Source organism: Oncorhynchus clarkii, chromosome 23 (assembly GCF_045791955.1).
Source record: "Oncorhynchus clarkii lewisi isolate Uvic-CL-2024 chromosome 23, UVic_Ocla_1.0, whole genome shotgun sequence".
NCBI classification, from domain to species: Eukaryota; Metazoa; Chordata; class Actinopteri; order Salmoniformes; family Salmonidae; genus Oncorhynchus; species Oncorhynchus clarkii.
Genome location: NC_092169.1, coordinates 1,324,029 through 1,340,375, shown reverse-complemented (window position 1 = coordinate 1,340,375; position 16,347 = coordinate 1,324,029). Strand labels below are relative to the sequence as shown.

At 43.3% G+C, this 16,347-nt stretch overlaps 1 protein-coding gene across 12 annotated transcripts in view; it reads right to left on the bottom strand.

Annotated features, from left to right (window-relative positions):
* Nucleotides 1-251: 251 nt before the first annotated feature.
* The window catches only part of LOC139381095 (LIM domain-binding protein 1-A-like), a 29,937-nt gene continuing 13,841 nt past the window's right edge, over nt 252-16,347 (bottom strand). For 2 of the 12 annotated variants that reach the window (XM_071124357.1, XM_071124362.1), the window contains exons 2-11: nt 9,994-10,099; nt 9,837-9,881; nt 9,641-9,716; nt 9,424-9,526; nt 6,641-6,813; nt 6,240-6,362; nt 5,975-6,052; nt 5,697-5,820; nt 5,422-5,558; nt 252-4,286 (exon numbers count right to left, since the gene is read on the bottom strand). In XM_071124357.1, the coding sequence (XP_070980458.1) occupies nt 4,047-4,286; nt 5,422-5,558; nt 5,697-5,820; nt 5,975-6,052; nt 6,240-6,362; nt 6,641-6,813; nt 9,424-9,526; nt 9,641-9,716; nt 9,837-9,881; nt 9,994-10,099 (1,205 nt within the window). In that variant the 3' untranslated portion in view covers nt 252-4,046. Of the gene's footprint in view, nt 4,287-5,415; nt 5,559-5,696; nt 5,821-5,974; nt 6,059-6,239; nt 6,363-6,640; nt 6,814-9,423; nt 9,527-9,640; nt 9,717-9,836; nt 9,882-9,993; nt 10,100-16,347 lie in introns of all 12 variants that reach the window. The other 10 variants (XM_071124364.1, XM_071124365.1, XM_071124366.1 and 7 more) reach the window with 10 other exon arrangements.

The following is a 16,347-nucleotide window of genomic DNA, read 5'->3' as shown; positions in this document are numbered from 1 at the left end:
TTTAGAACGGAAATTGCATTCTAGTCTTGAGATTTCCGTGCTAACATGGAGAACAATTTACCCAAAGTCTGTCCGTCTAGCTTCAGAGGCTTCAGTCTACTATCAAAAACACCTATTCTGCCACCCAAAGCCAGAAGGTAAGTCTGGGGCAAATCCTAACTTCATATTGACATCAATGTGTGACTTAAGCGGAAGTTAGTATTTGCCCCTAATAACAGACAGAACAAGTGAAGCACCGGAGTCAACTGCGCTTAAGTGAAAATTATTCTTTATTGATACCCTAACACAAATCAATGGCAGAAACTAGGCAAAATATAATATACTGTATATCAACACAGCCCTATGACATGAGCCGCTAACGGGAACAGGTATGGGTACTTCACACCACTGACTCAAATCACACCCTACTCCTTATATAAACTCAGCAAATAAAGAAACGTACATTTTTCAGGACCCTGTCTTTCAAAGATAATTCATAAAAACCAAAATAACTAGACAGATCTTCATTGTAAAGGGTTTAAATACTGTGTCCTATGCTTGTTCAATGAACCATAAACAATTAATGAACATGTGCACCTGTGGAACGGTCGTTAAGACACTAACAGCTTACAGACGGTAGGCAATTAAGGTCACAGTTATGAAAACTAAGGACACTAAAGGGGCCTTTCTACTGACTCTGAAAAACACCAAAATAAAGATGTCCAGGGTCCCTGCTCATCTGTGTGAACATGTCTTAGGCATGCTTCAAGGAGGCATGAGGACTGCAGATGTGGACAGGGCAATAAATTGCAATGTTCGTACTATGAGACGCCTAAGACAGCGCTACAGGGAGACAGGACGGACAGCTGATCATCCTCGCAGTGGCAGACCACGTGTAACACCTGCACAGGATCGGTACATCCAAACATCACACCTGCGGGACAGGTACAGGATGGCAACAACTGCCCGAGTTACACCAGGAACGCACAATCCCTCCATCAGTGCTCAGACTGTCCACAATAGGCTGAGAGAGGCTGGACTGAGGGCTTGTAGGCCTGTTGTAAGGCAGGTCCTCACCAGACATCACAGGCAACAACGTCACCTATGGGCACAAACCCACCGTCGCTGGACCAGACAGGACTGGCAAAAAGTGCTCTTCACTGACGAGTTGCGGTTTTGTCTCACCAGGGGTGATGAGCGTTACACCGAGGCCTGGGGCGGTGTGTCACAACATCATCGGACTGAGCTTGTTGTCATTGCTGTGCGTTAAAGGGAAGACATCCTCCTCCCTCATGTGGTACCTTTCCTGCAGGCTCATCCTGACATGACCCTCCAGCATAACAATGCCACCAGCCATACTGCTCGTTCTGTGCGTGATTTCCTGCAAGACCAGAATGTCAGTGTTCTGCCATGGCCAGCGAAGAACCCAGATCTGAATCCCATTGAGCACGTCTGGGACCTATTGGATCGGAGGGTGAGGGCAAGGGCCATTCTCCCCAGAAATGTTGAGGAACTTGCAGGTGCCTTGGTGGAAGAGTGGGGTAACATCTCACAGCAAGAACTGGCGAATCTGGTGCAGTCCATGAGGAGGAGATGCACTGCAGTACTTAATGCAGCTGCTGGCCACACCAGATACTGACTTACATTTGATTTTGCCCCCCCCTTTGTTCAGGGACACATTATTCAATTTCTGTTAGTCACATGTCTGTGGAACTTGTTCAGTTTATGTCTCAGTTGTTGAATCTTATGTTCATACAAATATTTGTACATGTTAAGTTTGCTGAAAATAAACACAGTTGACAGTGAGAGGACATTATTTTTTTTTTGCTGAGTTAAGTACACCACAGGCGGTGATGCCCTATTTAGGGAAAAGAGTGTGATTTGAGGCGTGCCCTCAGTTTTCTATTCAGTCACTGCAGAAGTGCTGGACCAGAAGATAGGGATGTTAGAAAACATGATTGGATAGTCAAACATTATACAGTTAAGTCTGGGTGGATTTAGAGAGCTTGAGAGGGTTGATCCTGTGGACTTGGGGGGCTGCTCAACGTGTCATGGAGCTCAGGAGAGACCCCTTGAGGTGAAACTTAGTATCTACACCAACTATGCACAGAGAAAACAGAGGATTCATTCATCACTGTATTGACTTGACTGAAAATCATGTGAAGATAACTATGAGAAACATATGCTACGCCATTTGAAATTATTGCCCTTTTTTTACTCTTCTCATACATCTGAATGTTGATAAAGTGACATTGGTGTGGGTTATTGATAAGGTAAAGTATAATTTAGATGACAAAGCCAGAGCAGCCCACCAACATCTGACATTGGAGGCAAAGACATGGATATTGTACATGAGCTTGTGAATTTAAGCCAGACAGGCTCCATTGACATAAAAAAAAATCTATCAATTGTATGTTGAACCCAAATTCATAGCCAAGCTCATTGAATGTATTTTCCAAACGGTTCAAAAATGATTGTATTTTTGTATCTTTACTTTAGAGAGATGCATTAGATCAACACCCTAAGGCAGAATACATATAATTACAATTATACAGAAACTACCTTTAAATATACAAGCACAAAGACACATAAAACATGAGGGGGGGGGGGGGGAAGCCCAAAAAAATATTCTTAATACAAACCAATAGTATGTTGGGGATCGATGTTCAAAAAGGTCTTGCAAAGTAAATTCTTGGTCTGTATCTTTCAAAAATTGTGATAAAATGTTTGGGGAAAACAACACAAAATGTTTATCTTAAATCTTACAATGCCTTGTCAAAATTGTCTTCAAATGTTTCAAGTAGAAAATCGGAGAGAAACAAACATTGTCTGAGGTGTGGACGCAAGGTACTGAGCAGATAAGTAGACAGAGGATAGGGTGCCACTTGGGATGCAACCCTATCCTCTAAGTGCACTACTTTTGCCCATAGCCCTATAGGTCCTTGTCAAAAAATTGTTCACTACATGGGGAATAGGTGCCATTAAAGGCACAGCCTTGAACACTAAAGAGGTGGCCTTTCCCTTCAGATCAGAAACACTGGGCTTCGTTATAACCATATCGGACACTGACAGGCTACATACTGATTCAGACATAGACAACACAACATTACATAGAAGTAGTAATCAATCACAATAATACAAATGATCTAACAGTAATAATTATACAGTTATATACTGTTGATTCTCCTCTCCAGTCACAGGTTTCTGAATCTTTACAATTTCTTCATATAAGCCATAATAAAAAAGAACAAAACACCATCAATTCATAAGAAAAATAGATTGAAGTTAGTGGGAAAAAAGTGCAAAGAATATTCAGGGGTGTTTTTTTACTTTGTTTTTGCTTGTCTGTTTCATTTTTAGAAATTGATATAAAAATAAAAAATTGAAATCAAATTAAAAACATAGAACATTGAAACCCACTTCTGTATGGCCAGGCGCTCTGGTCCAGGTGGGGAAGTAGGACCGCTCTCCAGTACCCTTGTGTGTGTATGAGATTTGCATGTGTGTATGTGTTGCTTGTGTGTGTGTGTGTTGTGTGTTTAAGGTTTAGCGTAGTGGTTCTCAACTCCGGTCCTCAAGCTCCGGCAGTGTACAGGTTTTTGTTCCAACCAGGTCCTACAAAACAAATAATTTCGTTTTTAAAAACTGAACGTTGGATTTATGCTGTAGTGCACACAATACTTTTTATTCTGCTAAATCTAAGAGCTAATAAATAAAGCTAGGTATTCCTTCCCTGTGAGGTGAGCACAACAGAAACAGAGGTACGTTGTCAAGGCAACACACCCAGAGACCCGAGGTTGGAACAAGAACCCGCCAATATGGCCGTGACGGCTAGCACTGATCATAAAAGGCAGAATCCAGCTCTGACTCAAACACTCTGACCGGTAAGCACAGACACTAAAAGAGCAGAGTCAGGCCTAGCGCTGATAAGCGAGGGGAGCCAGGAGAAGAGGGCCGGGGTTGAATACCACTGAGCATGTGCGAGAGAGAGAGCGTGAGTAGCGATTCATTCTGCAGGTAAATGAGTTGCGTATCTGGGTGTTGAGTTAGGGTTTATGGTTGTGGCTCTACTGTGAGGACTGAGAGTCGTTGTTCTTGCTGTCCTGGCTGTTGGGGGTCTTGTTGTTGTTCCAGGGTGAGTTCGCACCCCCCAGGGCAGGGGAGCTGCCGAAACTGTCCTCGTCCTCCAGGCCCCCCCCTCCATTGGCCGTGTCGAACTGGCCATTCTCCAGCCGCGTGATCAGACGCTCATCCTCGTCTCCAAACTCCCCTCCCATCAGAGTGGGCTCGCCCACCATCATCACGTCCTAGAGAGGGACAGCAAGGGCCGGAACATTATCCCCACAACCATGGGGGAGAACCGAGCATGGACGATCCCAAAGGACTTAGAAAATGGTGGGATGGATGGGGCTGGGACTACCGTTGTTACTCGTAATGGTGAGTTTTGGGCTAGATGAGACTTATGGGATATAAAGTGTTTTTATGATTAATATTTTACATATCCTTTAGGTCCTTGAAGGCCTAAAATTATATGGACATTTTAAAGTAAAGCTTTTTGGGACCTCTGAAAATAAGGATAATTCATGTTTCAGTGACTGTCCATCCATGCTCACCCCACTTACAAATCAGACATAACTCTGGGTTTCAGGCACCCAGCCCAAATACTCAACAACATCTACAACAGGCCCAATGCCGGCCTCTGTTCCAGGGATTTGGGTAATATCGCCCTTCCCTGTTGGTCAGCGGTGGGCAGCCCTAATCCTTGAGTGCTGCATCATGGGGGTTTTCTTCCACCTCGGGTCTCATTGGCTCACTCAATCAATAACTGCTCAGCTGCCTGTGAATTCTATGTTTTGATAGGCTCAGGTAGATGCGGCTTTTAAGGTTGTAGGACGATAAAGCAGATTGAGCGGCATGTCTCACCCGCTCCAGGTAGACGCTATCCCTAACCACAATATAGGATCAGATTGGCATATCTCCACTCCTAACTTTAATAGTTAGAGGGATGATATTGTATCTGATCCTGGGCCAGCGGTAAGGGGTAATGTCTACCTACTGAATGAGAGTGCGGCCCCAGAGGACCAGGTACTGCCCAGCACTCGCTCACGTCAGACAGGGAGTCTTTGGTATAATAAGCATAATATACACTTGCACTATCCCCCAATACCTGTAGCCGACTTTCCCCACTCTGATTTTAAGACCAAAAGCCCCACCTCCACCCTTCCTCCTCTCAACCCCTATCCTGCATTCCCCTATCCCAAACAACCCTGCCTTGAACTCATATCCTTATCATACCAACCCCCATCCCCATCTTTCCTGGCCCCACACTCCCCCATGTTACCTGTCCCAACCCCACCCGTCCACTCTATCCCCACCCCACCTCCAAACCCCTATCGTTCCCCGCTCCCCACAAGGTCATGTAGATGGGATGCTTACAGGTACCTGTGTGGAGAGGGGGAAGTTGTTAGCAGGACTCTTCTTCTTGCTGTTGTTGTTGTTTCCTCCTCCAGCGCTCATGTTGCTTCCACCAGACATCTTCCTTTTCCTCCGCTTATTGGGCGCTTGTCTGGCCGGCTCAGCTGGATATAAAGAGAGGGGGAGAGGTGTTACTGAGATCTGCAGTGTGTGTGTCTTGATCAGGTTACTCATCACCCAAGTTTGGTTCACCATATAAAAGTGTGTTGTCTGTATACAGAGAGTGTGATGACTGTGTTTACCTGGTGGGGCCACCATGCGTTGCCACTTTTGGAAGAGACAGGTCTTGAGACAGTCTCTGGGACTCAGACTGTAGGTCTTGTGTCTGGACATCAACTCCTGCATCGGCTCCAAGATCACACACAGCTAGAGAAAAGAGAAAGACATTGACAGTCAGACTGCCAATACTTCAGCACCTCTAATAGAATGCCAGCTCGGTAGGAACCCCGGTATGGTCAAATTAAAGTGAGTACAACCTCCTTTTTCATTCTACTTCAAGCACTAACTGGGGGTGACTTACCCTAAGGTAGTTGAGTGTGGAGTTGGACAGACCACATCTTGTGATGTTTTTGGCCAGCTGGTCCAGCATCTGAGGGTCCTGCACCTTGGAAGAGGGGGAGGAGAGCAGGGAAGCAATGACTGAATGGTGGTCAGTAACACCGGCAATCAATCAATAACAGTTTCTGTGACCTTTTAATTGTGAATGATCATTGAAATGTAAATGAATCGTTTTGGATTGTAATGTGATTTGTGGATTCAAATAAAGTATTTAAAGTGTGACTCACGTGCATAGCTAGTATGCTACGAGGCAGGACCTCTCTGTGTTGTCTGATGCTAAAGTGCCATGTCTTGATCCTCATCATGTCGTCAAACATGAACTCCAGGTATAAACGACCCTCCACACACACCTAGAAGGGAGAGAAGTTAAAGGTCAAACACAAAGGATGAGAGAGGATAAATAAAGCATTGTTTATGTGTGTGTGTGTGTGGGGGGGGGGGGGGGGGACTGAAACTAGTGTTTGGATTTGTTGAGTTGTGGAACTGTCGATGGGACATCTGAGGATTTGGAAATGCAGAACACAATGTATATTTGCAATTGAGAGTTAAATGTGTGCTTGCAAATGAAGAATGGAATGTGTACAAAGGTCTGTATGTTCAAATGGACGAGAAAGTGTATTTTACGTACCTGTGTGAACATGGGCTTGCCGTTCTGTGTAACCATGGTGCACTGGTCACAGTCTAGAGACACAAAGTTACTGTGGAATGACTCTTTAGGGTGTTTCAATGTGTAGAACAGCTCAGTGGCGCCCCCTTCAAAGATACTTCGGAAGTACCGTGGGATCAATGTCCGGCCGATAGCTAAGGAGAAGAATAATTGAATGACATTCCTTTGTATAAAATACTACGAACGAGTATTAGGGATAAGCGAAGAGTGAAAAAATGTTTTGTACTAACATAAGTATTTTTGCATAGGTAAAATATCAAAGTTGATAATAAAGTCAAATATTTAGAACTCGGAATTTCAGTTCGAGAAAAAAGTGAGAATAAAGTGGCAGTTATATTTCAAGATTAAAGAGGGGATTTGGTTAATTGCATGCCTCCCTGTTGCTGTGCACCGTTGAAATGCCTGAGTTAGATGGCCTGGTGAAACCAATGATTGATTGAGTTCTTCCACACCAATCGACAAACATTTTCTTTACGGACATCGTTTTGTGCACGGGGGCATTGTCATGCTGAAACAGGAAAGGGCCTTCCCCAAACTGTTACAACAAAGTTGCACAGAATCTTCTAGAATACCATTGTTTGCTGTTGCGTTAAGACTTCCCTTCACTGGAACTAGGGGGCCTAGCTCATACCATGAAATACAGCCCCACACCATTATTCCTCTTCCACCAAACTTTACAGTTGACATTATGCACTCGTGCAGGTAGCTTTCTCCTGGCATCCGCAAAACCCAGATTTGTCCGTCGGACTGCCAGATGATGAAGTGTGATTCATCACACCAGAGAACATGTTTCCACTGCTCCATAGTTCAATGGCGGCGAGCTTTACACCACTCCAGCCGACACTTGGCATGGTGATCTTAGTCTTGTGTGTCGCTGCTCGGCCATGGAAACCCATTTCATTAAGCTCCCAACGAACAGTTATTGTGCAGACGTTGCTTCCAGAGGCAGTTTGTAGTGTGTTGCAACCGAGGACATACGATTTTTACGCACTATGTGCTTCAGCAATCCAGTTCGGTGAGCTTGTGTGGCTTACCACTTCGCGGCTGAGCCGTTGTTGCGCCTACACGTTTCTTCCCCTAGTCAAGTATCAGCCCTGCACTAGTTAAGCATCACCCCCACCTTCTCAGTCCTCACCCCTACATTTGTCAGGTATAATACTGCCTCATCGCTCTCATCTGTGCATCAGTCAGTTTTCACCCTTGCATTACACCACATTCTTTTAAAACTACAATGACCATGACTATTGGCCGAAATACATGTACATTTAAACAGCCAGCTAGGAATGATCATTTAGCATCATGGTGATATATTAATTTCAGAAGGTACTAGCAAGAATAGCTTAGGGAAATTATGTTTACATACACAAACTAGAGTCCTTCACTTGCTAGCTAGCTATGAACTTATTTACAGGATAGCTAGCCACAAAAACTAGATTGGGTAGGTCTAGTTACATAGCAGGATCAATTAGTAATACCCAATTAATTTGCTTACATTTAGGAAATATGTTTGAAATGGGCATGAAATTCTTTGATTAAACCAACCCATGTTATTTAGCTGTATTAAGCTACGGTGGTGTACCAGAATTCTAAGATTGTAATAGGTTGTGTTTACATAGTCCCTCACGGAATTACGTTTCAGTGGCCACGCCCCTCTACTGGGGTGGGGTAGGGGTGTAAAGATCCCGCAATCTGCCGTTGGCGCACATACAAATTAGCCTCAAGGTTGCCTTGTTAAATCTTCTTCATTCTCTTCAATTAAATACCATGACTGTTTTCTCATTAGCTGGGAATGTTTGAAATGTCCAATACAACATACATCGGTGATATTGTTTTACTTTAAGACAGACTGGTAGAATAGCTTGCATAGCTAAACATCACTAGCATTCACTGGTTGAAGTAACTTAAGAGTAATGGGAGTTGATTGGTGACTATGACATGAATATATATAATTCACAACATTGGGAGTTCTAATACAAAATAATGTAAACTGTCTTATTGCTTGAATTCAGGATTGACTGAATGGTGAAAGATTGCTTCCGTACCACATTTCAATTTTCCCATGTGGACCAATGCAGCCAGTGGAGTGCCTACGACATCCATAACTAGTAACTTTGTAATGGAAATCAATTTAATCATAGCAAATTATGGTATTTCTTAATTGCCAGCTACATTTTCCAAATATTATACCTCCATGTGGTGTCAGCTCTTAGCATATTTTTTGGGCCAATGTAAAAGCTCATTGTGAACAAATGAGTGCAAGGGTGAGAAGGAGAAGTGAGGCTTGACTAATGCAGGGGTGAGGAAGATTGAGGAGAAGGAGTGACACTTGACTAGTGCAGGGTTGATACTTGACATGGCGAGGGGTGAAGAATGAGAGTTCCTAATATGTATTCCATACACTTGTGTACCAGCTAATCCCAGCAGTCGCATGTTAGTGCGATTATGGCTGAGAAGAATATCCTGCTGTAGCCTATTAAAGAAATACTTTATTCTGGAGAGAGTGACTTTATTCTCCAAATATTGCGACTTTATTCATGAATTTGTATTTTGACTTTATTCCAAATATGATTTTTTTTTTATATTCTCCACACACAATACCCTCACCAATCACCATTCATATTTTTTTTCTCTTCACTTGGCCCTAATATTCTTGTGTAAAATAAAGATTGTAACCATAATGTGTAACAGGGCAAAATCTATACGATCCCATTTTAAAAGCCTCCCTGAAAGTCTAAGTGTCTTACTGTATCGTTTGGGCCCGTCCTCCAGACAAAAGGTGATGGTCAGCATGGCATCATCTTCAAAGAACTCTGTGGTGAAGGCATCCCACCAGAGATTGTCACAGTCCTACAACACACAATAAATTAATAAATCTGCCATCACAAGTTGTCAGAGTCTTACAAGAGCATAGTAAGACTGACAACCGGAATAATTGAGTTTGTGTGTGTGTTGGGCTTTCACCTCTGTCCAGTTCTGTAGCCGCTTGTTGAGCTCAAATATCCTGTAGTCTGTCTGGTTGCCGTATGGTGTAGGTCTCCTGCAACAGGACAGAGCAGGGTCAGTACACAACTTTATTTTCCGGTTGAAAGTTTTTCTCCAACACTTTTTGGAGGCCTGAGGGTTGAATCTGTGATGTATGCTCAGTCGGTGTACTCACCCCATGCCAGGCTCTAGGTATGACGGGGGGTACATTGGTGTTGGCCTGCAGACAGACAGGCGAGAGTGAAAATGTATTATAATAATTATATAGGTACTAATAGTACCAACCTACAGTACTAACAGTATGAGCTAAGTGGAAGTTGTGTGTGTCCTACCCCACGTCTCTGTCCAGCATGGTGCCGGGGTGGAAGGGGGGGAAGGCACTGCCGTTAGGGCCGGGCTCCTTGGGGGAGTACAGCTTGAACGACTTAGATGAACAGCCTGGAGAGAGAGAGAGAGAGAAGAAAAAGGAGATTGAGCGATTTGGTGCTCTGTACACAGCAACAACAAAATCGACCAATGAATTGTAGCCTCGCACCAACACGCCCCACGATTGAGCCTTAAGACTGTTAAATAGTTACATTGCATTGACTCTATCTTGCACTGAATATGCACACTCACAAGCATAAATAAACGCACACAATATATATATATATACACACACACATATACACTGCTCAAAAAAATAAAGGGAACACTTAAACAACACAATGTAACTCCAAGTCAATCACACTTCTGTGAAATCAAACTGTCGACTTAGGAAGCAACACTGATTGACAACAAATTTCACATGCTGTTGTGCAAATGGTATAGACAACAGGTGGAAATTATAGGAAATTAGCAAGACACCCCCAATAAAGGAGTGGTTCTGCAGGTGGGGACCACAGACCACTTCTCAGTTCCTATGCTTCCTGGCTGATGTTTTGGTCACTTTTGAATGCTGGCGGTGCTTTCACTCTAGTGGTAGCATGAGACGGAGTCTTACAACCCACACAAGTGGCTCAGGTAGTGCAGCTCATCCAGGATGGCACATCAATGCGAGCTGTGGCAAGAAGGTTTGCTGTGTCTGTCAGCGTAGTGTCCAGAGAATGGAGGCGCTACCAGGAGATAGGCCAGTACATCAGGAGACGTGGGGGAGGCCGTAGGAGGGCAACAACCCAGCAGCAGGACCGCTACCTCTGCCTTTGTGCTAGGAGGAGCAGGAGGAGCACTGCCAGAGCCCTGCAAAATGACCTCCAGCAGGCCACAAATGTGCACGTGTCTGCTCAAACGGTCAGAAACAGACTCCATGAGGGTGCAGGACGTTTGGCATTTGCCAGAGAACACCAAGATTGGCAAATTTGCCACTGGCGCCCTGTGCTCTTCACAGATGAAAGCAGGTTCACACTGAGCACGTGACAGACGTGATGTTCCCTTTATTTTTTTGAGCAGTATATATATATATATATATATATATATATATATATATATATATATATATATATACACACACACACACACACACACGTTCATGAGTTCGGGGTCACTTAGAAATGTCCTTGTTCTTGAAAGAAAAGCAAAAAAATTGTCCACTAAATTAACATCAAATGGATCAGAATTCAGTGTAGACATTGTTAATGTTGTAAATGACCATTATAGCTGAAAATGGCAGATTTTGTTTAATGGATTATCTACATCGGCGTACAGAGGCCCATTATCAGCAACCATCATTTTTGTGTTCCAATGGCACGTTGTGTTAGCTAATCCAAGTTTATAATTTGAAAAGGCTAATTGATCATCAGAAAACCATTTCGCAATTGAGCAAGAGGAAAAGTAATGAAAACCATTTTGCAATTGAGCAAGAGGACAAGTACTAGTGTCTAGTAAGAGAAACAGACACCGCACAAGTCCTTAACTGGCAGCTTCAATAAATAGCAGCCACAAAAAACCAGTCTCAACATCAAGATGCTGGCCTTCTAGGCAGAGTTGCAACGAAAAAGCCATATCTCAGACTGGCCAATAAAAAGAAAAGATGACAGACACTGGACAGAGGAACTCTGCCTAGAAGGCCAGCATCCCGGAGTCGCCTCTTCACTGTTGACATTGAGACTGGTGTTTTGCGGGTACTGTTTAATGAAGCTGCCAGTTGAGGACTTGTGAGGTGTCTGTTTCTCAAACTAGATACACTAATGTACTTGTCCTCTTGCTCAGTTGTGCACAGGGACTCCCCTCTTTCTATTCTGGTTAGAGCCCGTTTGCACTGTTCTGTTAAGGGAGTAGTACACAGCTTTGAACAAGATCTTCAGGTTTTTGGCCATTTCTAGCATGGAATTGCTTTCATTTCTCAGAACAAGAATAGACTAATGAGTTTCAGAAGAAAGTTGTTTGTTTCTGGCCATTTTGAGCCTGTAATCTAACCCTCAAATGCTGATGCTCCAGATACTCAACTAGTCAAAAGAAGGCCAGTTGTATTGCATCTTTAAATCAGCACCACACCTTTCAGCTGTGCTAACATAATTGAAAAAGGGTTTTCTAATGATCAATTCACCTTTTAAAATTATAAACTTGGATTAGCTAACAACACGTGCCATTGGAACACAGGACTGATGGTTGCTGATAATGGGCCTTTGTACACCTATGTAGATGTTCCATTATTATAAAAAAAAATATCTGCCGTTTCCAGCTACAATAGTCATTTACAACTTGTCTACACTTTTTTCTGATCAATTTGATGTTATTTTAATTGGCAAAACTGTGCTTCTCTTGCAAAAACAAGGACATTTCTAAGTGACCCCAAACTTTTGACCGGTAGTAATATATAAACACACACACACACACACACACACACACATACAGTCGTGGCCAAAAGTTGAGAATGACGCAAATATTATTTTCCACAAAGTTCGCTTGCTTCAGTGTCTTTAGATATTTTTGTCAGACCTTACTATGGAATACTGAAGTATAATTACAAGCATTTCATAAGTGTCAAAGGCTTTTATTGACAATTACATGAAGTTGATGCAAAGAGTCAATATTTGCAGTGTTGACCCTTCTTTTTCAAGACCTTTGCAATCCGCCCTGGCATGCTGTCAATTAACTTCTGGGCCACGTCCTGACTGATGGCAGCCCATTCCTGCATAATCAATGCCTGGAGTTTGTCAGAATTTGTGGGTTTGTGTTTGTCCACCCGCCTCTTGAGGATTGACCACAAGTTCTCAATGGGATTAAGGTCTGGGGAGTTTCCTGACCATGGACCAAAAATATTGATGTTTTCTTCCCCGGGCCACTTAGTCATCACTTTGCCTTATGGCAAGGGGCTCCATGATGCTGTAAAAGGCATTGTTCATCACCAAACTGTTCCTGGATGGTTGGGAGAAGTTGCTCTCGGAGGATGTGTTGGTACCATTCTTTATTCATGGCTGTGTTCTTATGCAAAATTGTGAGTGAGCCCACTCCCTTGGCTGAGAAGCAACCACACACATGAATGGTCTCAGGATGCTTTACTGTTGGCATGACACAGGACTAATGGTATCGCTCTCCTCGTCTTCTCCGGACAAGCTTTTTCAGGATGCCCCAAACAATCGGAAAGGGGATTCATCAGAGAAATGACTTTCCCCCAGGCCCCAGCAGTCCAATCCCTGTACCTTTTGTCCTAGCCTACCGCTTTCAGGTAATACATTCAATGCAGTATTAGCCTTTTATTTAGCTAATGGAAGATGGGTTATGCACAATAAGCTTCAACATAGCCTCCGTCTCTTGCGCAATATGCATGCACCGGTCCTCCGCTTGCCTCTCTCCAACCCTTCTGTTTACTCCCCTTATCTTAAATGTAAAAAATTACCCACTTTCACTAAAACTCTAATAATTGAATTGTAAACCTCAAATCTATTTTGCATGAAGAAACAACCTGTCATTCATCACAAACTCTGAATATCTGGGTTTTCCCTCTTCACAATGCAGAAAGACTGCATTTAAATCAGTGTACAACACTCATTTTTATTACAACACACCCGTCCTAATTGTTTTCTTTACTAAAGTATTCGTTTATTATTTCTAAAAAGGTACTGCATAGGTGTAAACATACATTTTTTAGCAAGAGATAGCACTTGTATAGCCTAAGAAAGTAGCAGAAATGTGCAGAAAGTTTTTGAATGCATTTTATTGAAGGGAAAAAGTTAACTTTTTTGGCAACAGTGATATATTCTTAAATACTGTACAATGAGCAATTCAACTACAAAATACTAGTCTTCTCCCATTTTGTAAACTATTGCCCCCACCCACAAGGTGTATAAACAAATAATAAAATGAGATCAAAACAAAAACGTGAACATAAATCAATCAACTCTAATTAACACATGTAGGACAGTATGCAAGTGTGTGTGCATTGACTTTGCAGATGAATCTCTCATGTTCACACATAGTATTTGTTTAACATCTCCTCTTGCCTGCCTCAGCCGCAGGTGGATCAGGACAAGATTCAGCCCCCTGAACAGCTTTCACAAGCGCTGCAGACGCTGCTGTGTGGGGGAGGCGCAGCCTTCTTTGACTGTGTGGGGTTACTTTCCCAGCTGCTCCAGGAACACCCTCTTGTTCCACTTATCAGGCATCCAGGTAGTGTTGATCTTGTTCCATATCACGAAGGCATTGTATGAGGACACATCAATGATGTTATGGAAGATGACCAGGGGCCAGCGTAAAGTCATCCCCCTCTGCAGCTGTAAGTTCCAATCACCTTGTCCAGGATGTCCACGCCCCATTTGTTGTGGTTGTAGTCCAGGATGATGGCTGGCTTCCTGTCCTCACAATCACTTATCTTAGCCATTTTTGGGCAGTGTGCTCAGGAGGACTACATTTGTATATTTCTCTTTGGGGGGTAAGAAACTACTGGTGGTGAAGGCAAACTTTGATGAGAAGGCATCCCTCCCCATATTGCGAGTAGTACAGAGGGGAGCTCGGGCTTGTTCTTTCTAACTGTGCCAACCATGGCGATCATCCTCTTCAGGAGCTGCTGGCTGAGTTCATAAGAAGTGAAGAAATTGGCACACACAACATTGTGCCCCCTCAGTCCATCGGTCACATCAAGCACAGCCCGCATCCCCTAGTTCTTCTCCGGGCCTCCACTGGTCGGCTTCCCTGTGTAGACTTCCATCTTCCAAGCGTAGCTGGATTGTGCGTCACAGGCCACCCATATCTTGATGCCATACTTTGCTGGCCATATACTGCCGGAAAGGACAGCGACCTTTTGACAAAAGAGATTACTTAATGATATTACAGCAATACAAAATAAGTGAAAAATCTTAAAATTACAGATGATGATTATTAAACCTTTGAATGGAACCAGTTGCTCATCCACTTACTTCAGGCCCAGGGTTGTAGAGGTATGGCAGAGGCTCCACCCACTTCTCCCAGACCTCGCTTATGGCCGGCCGCCAGTTTGTTTCTCACACGTCTTGCAGGTCTTGACTCACGGTTATCAAATCGTAGCATTCTTGAGAAAGTGAGAAAGACTTCCAGTGGCATCGTGGCACAGAAAAATTGCCCTTCCACTCTCTGCATCCTAGAGACTACATGTGGCCTCGACCTCGGGACCCATACACACCCACTAAGATAAGCAGCCATTTGTAGGTACGTGGGTCAATCTCATCCATCCTGTTCCAGGTGACTCCATATTTACAGAAACCCTCCAAATTGGTCATCTCCAGGATGATTTTTTTCCATGGCTGATGTGATGCACATGTAGAATGTTGAGGCGAAGTCCTGGGCTTGGGCAACTGCATGTCCTGTGTCCTGGGGTCATCCTTGACATTTTGTGCTGCCATCCTGCCCTGGTTGTTATATGGTGACAAGGACCATGTTATTTTACTGTTCTTTGACAAAAATGTCTCTTTCGGCGTGGGAGATTTCTTCTTCATCTGAAGATGCATCATGCTCTGGGTTGTATTCTTTCCCCATCTTCTTCAGATACCTCCTTTTCTAAATTATTGTTATCTTGTTCCTCCTGGACATGTATAAAAACAAATCTATACTACGACTTGCGGGGCACTGAAACGTGCACTCACAGCTTCAGCAAAGAGGGAACTGGGGAACTCATCTGCAGTCTGACTGTATTCCCCATGAGTAAACAATGCTTTCAATAAATGTTTATTTTGTCTGAAATTGTTTTCATTTTGTATGTGAACTTGAGTCATGTGTGGGGTTGTGGAGGGGAGATGCTGCACATGCACAATTACATTTTAGTTTTGTCTGAGTTCAATCAGTAGCACACAATCTCAATTTCTCAGTGTGTGTGTGTGTGTAAATTATTTTAACTGCCGGGTCAAAAATGACCCTAAGACAAACTTTGTACCCTGGTGGTATACAGCTTTCATGGAAATATGAACAAAGGCGATGTTTCACTTTTTCTAATGTTGGGGGTCACTCTAGGGAAAGTAATCAAATTTCAAGTTGAAAAAATATAATTTAGGGGGTTCTCTCTGCTGTTAACCTGGTGTGACTCTAGGGGCAGTATTTTCATTTTTGGATTAAAAAAACGTTAACGTTTAAACGGGATATTTTGTCACGACAAGATGCTCGACTATGCATATAATTGACAGCTTTGGATAGAAAACACTGACGTATCCAAAACTGCAAAGATATTGTCTGCGAGTGCAACAGAACTAATGTTACAGACGAAACCCAGAAAAATCCAACCAGGAAGTGCCGCATTTTTT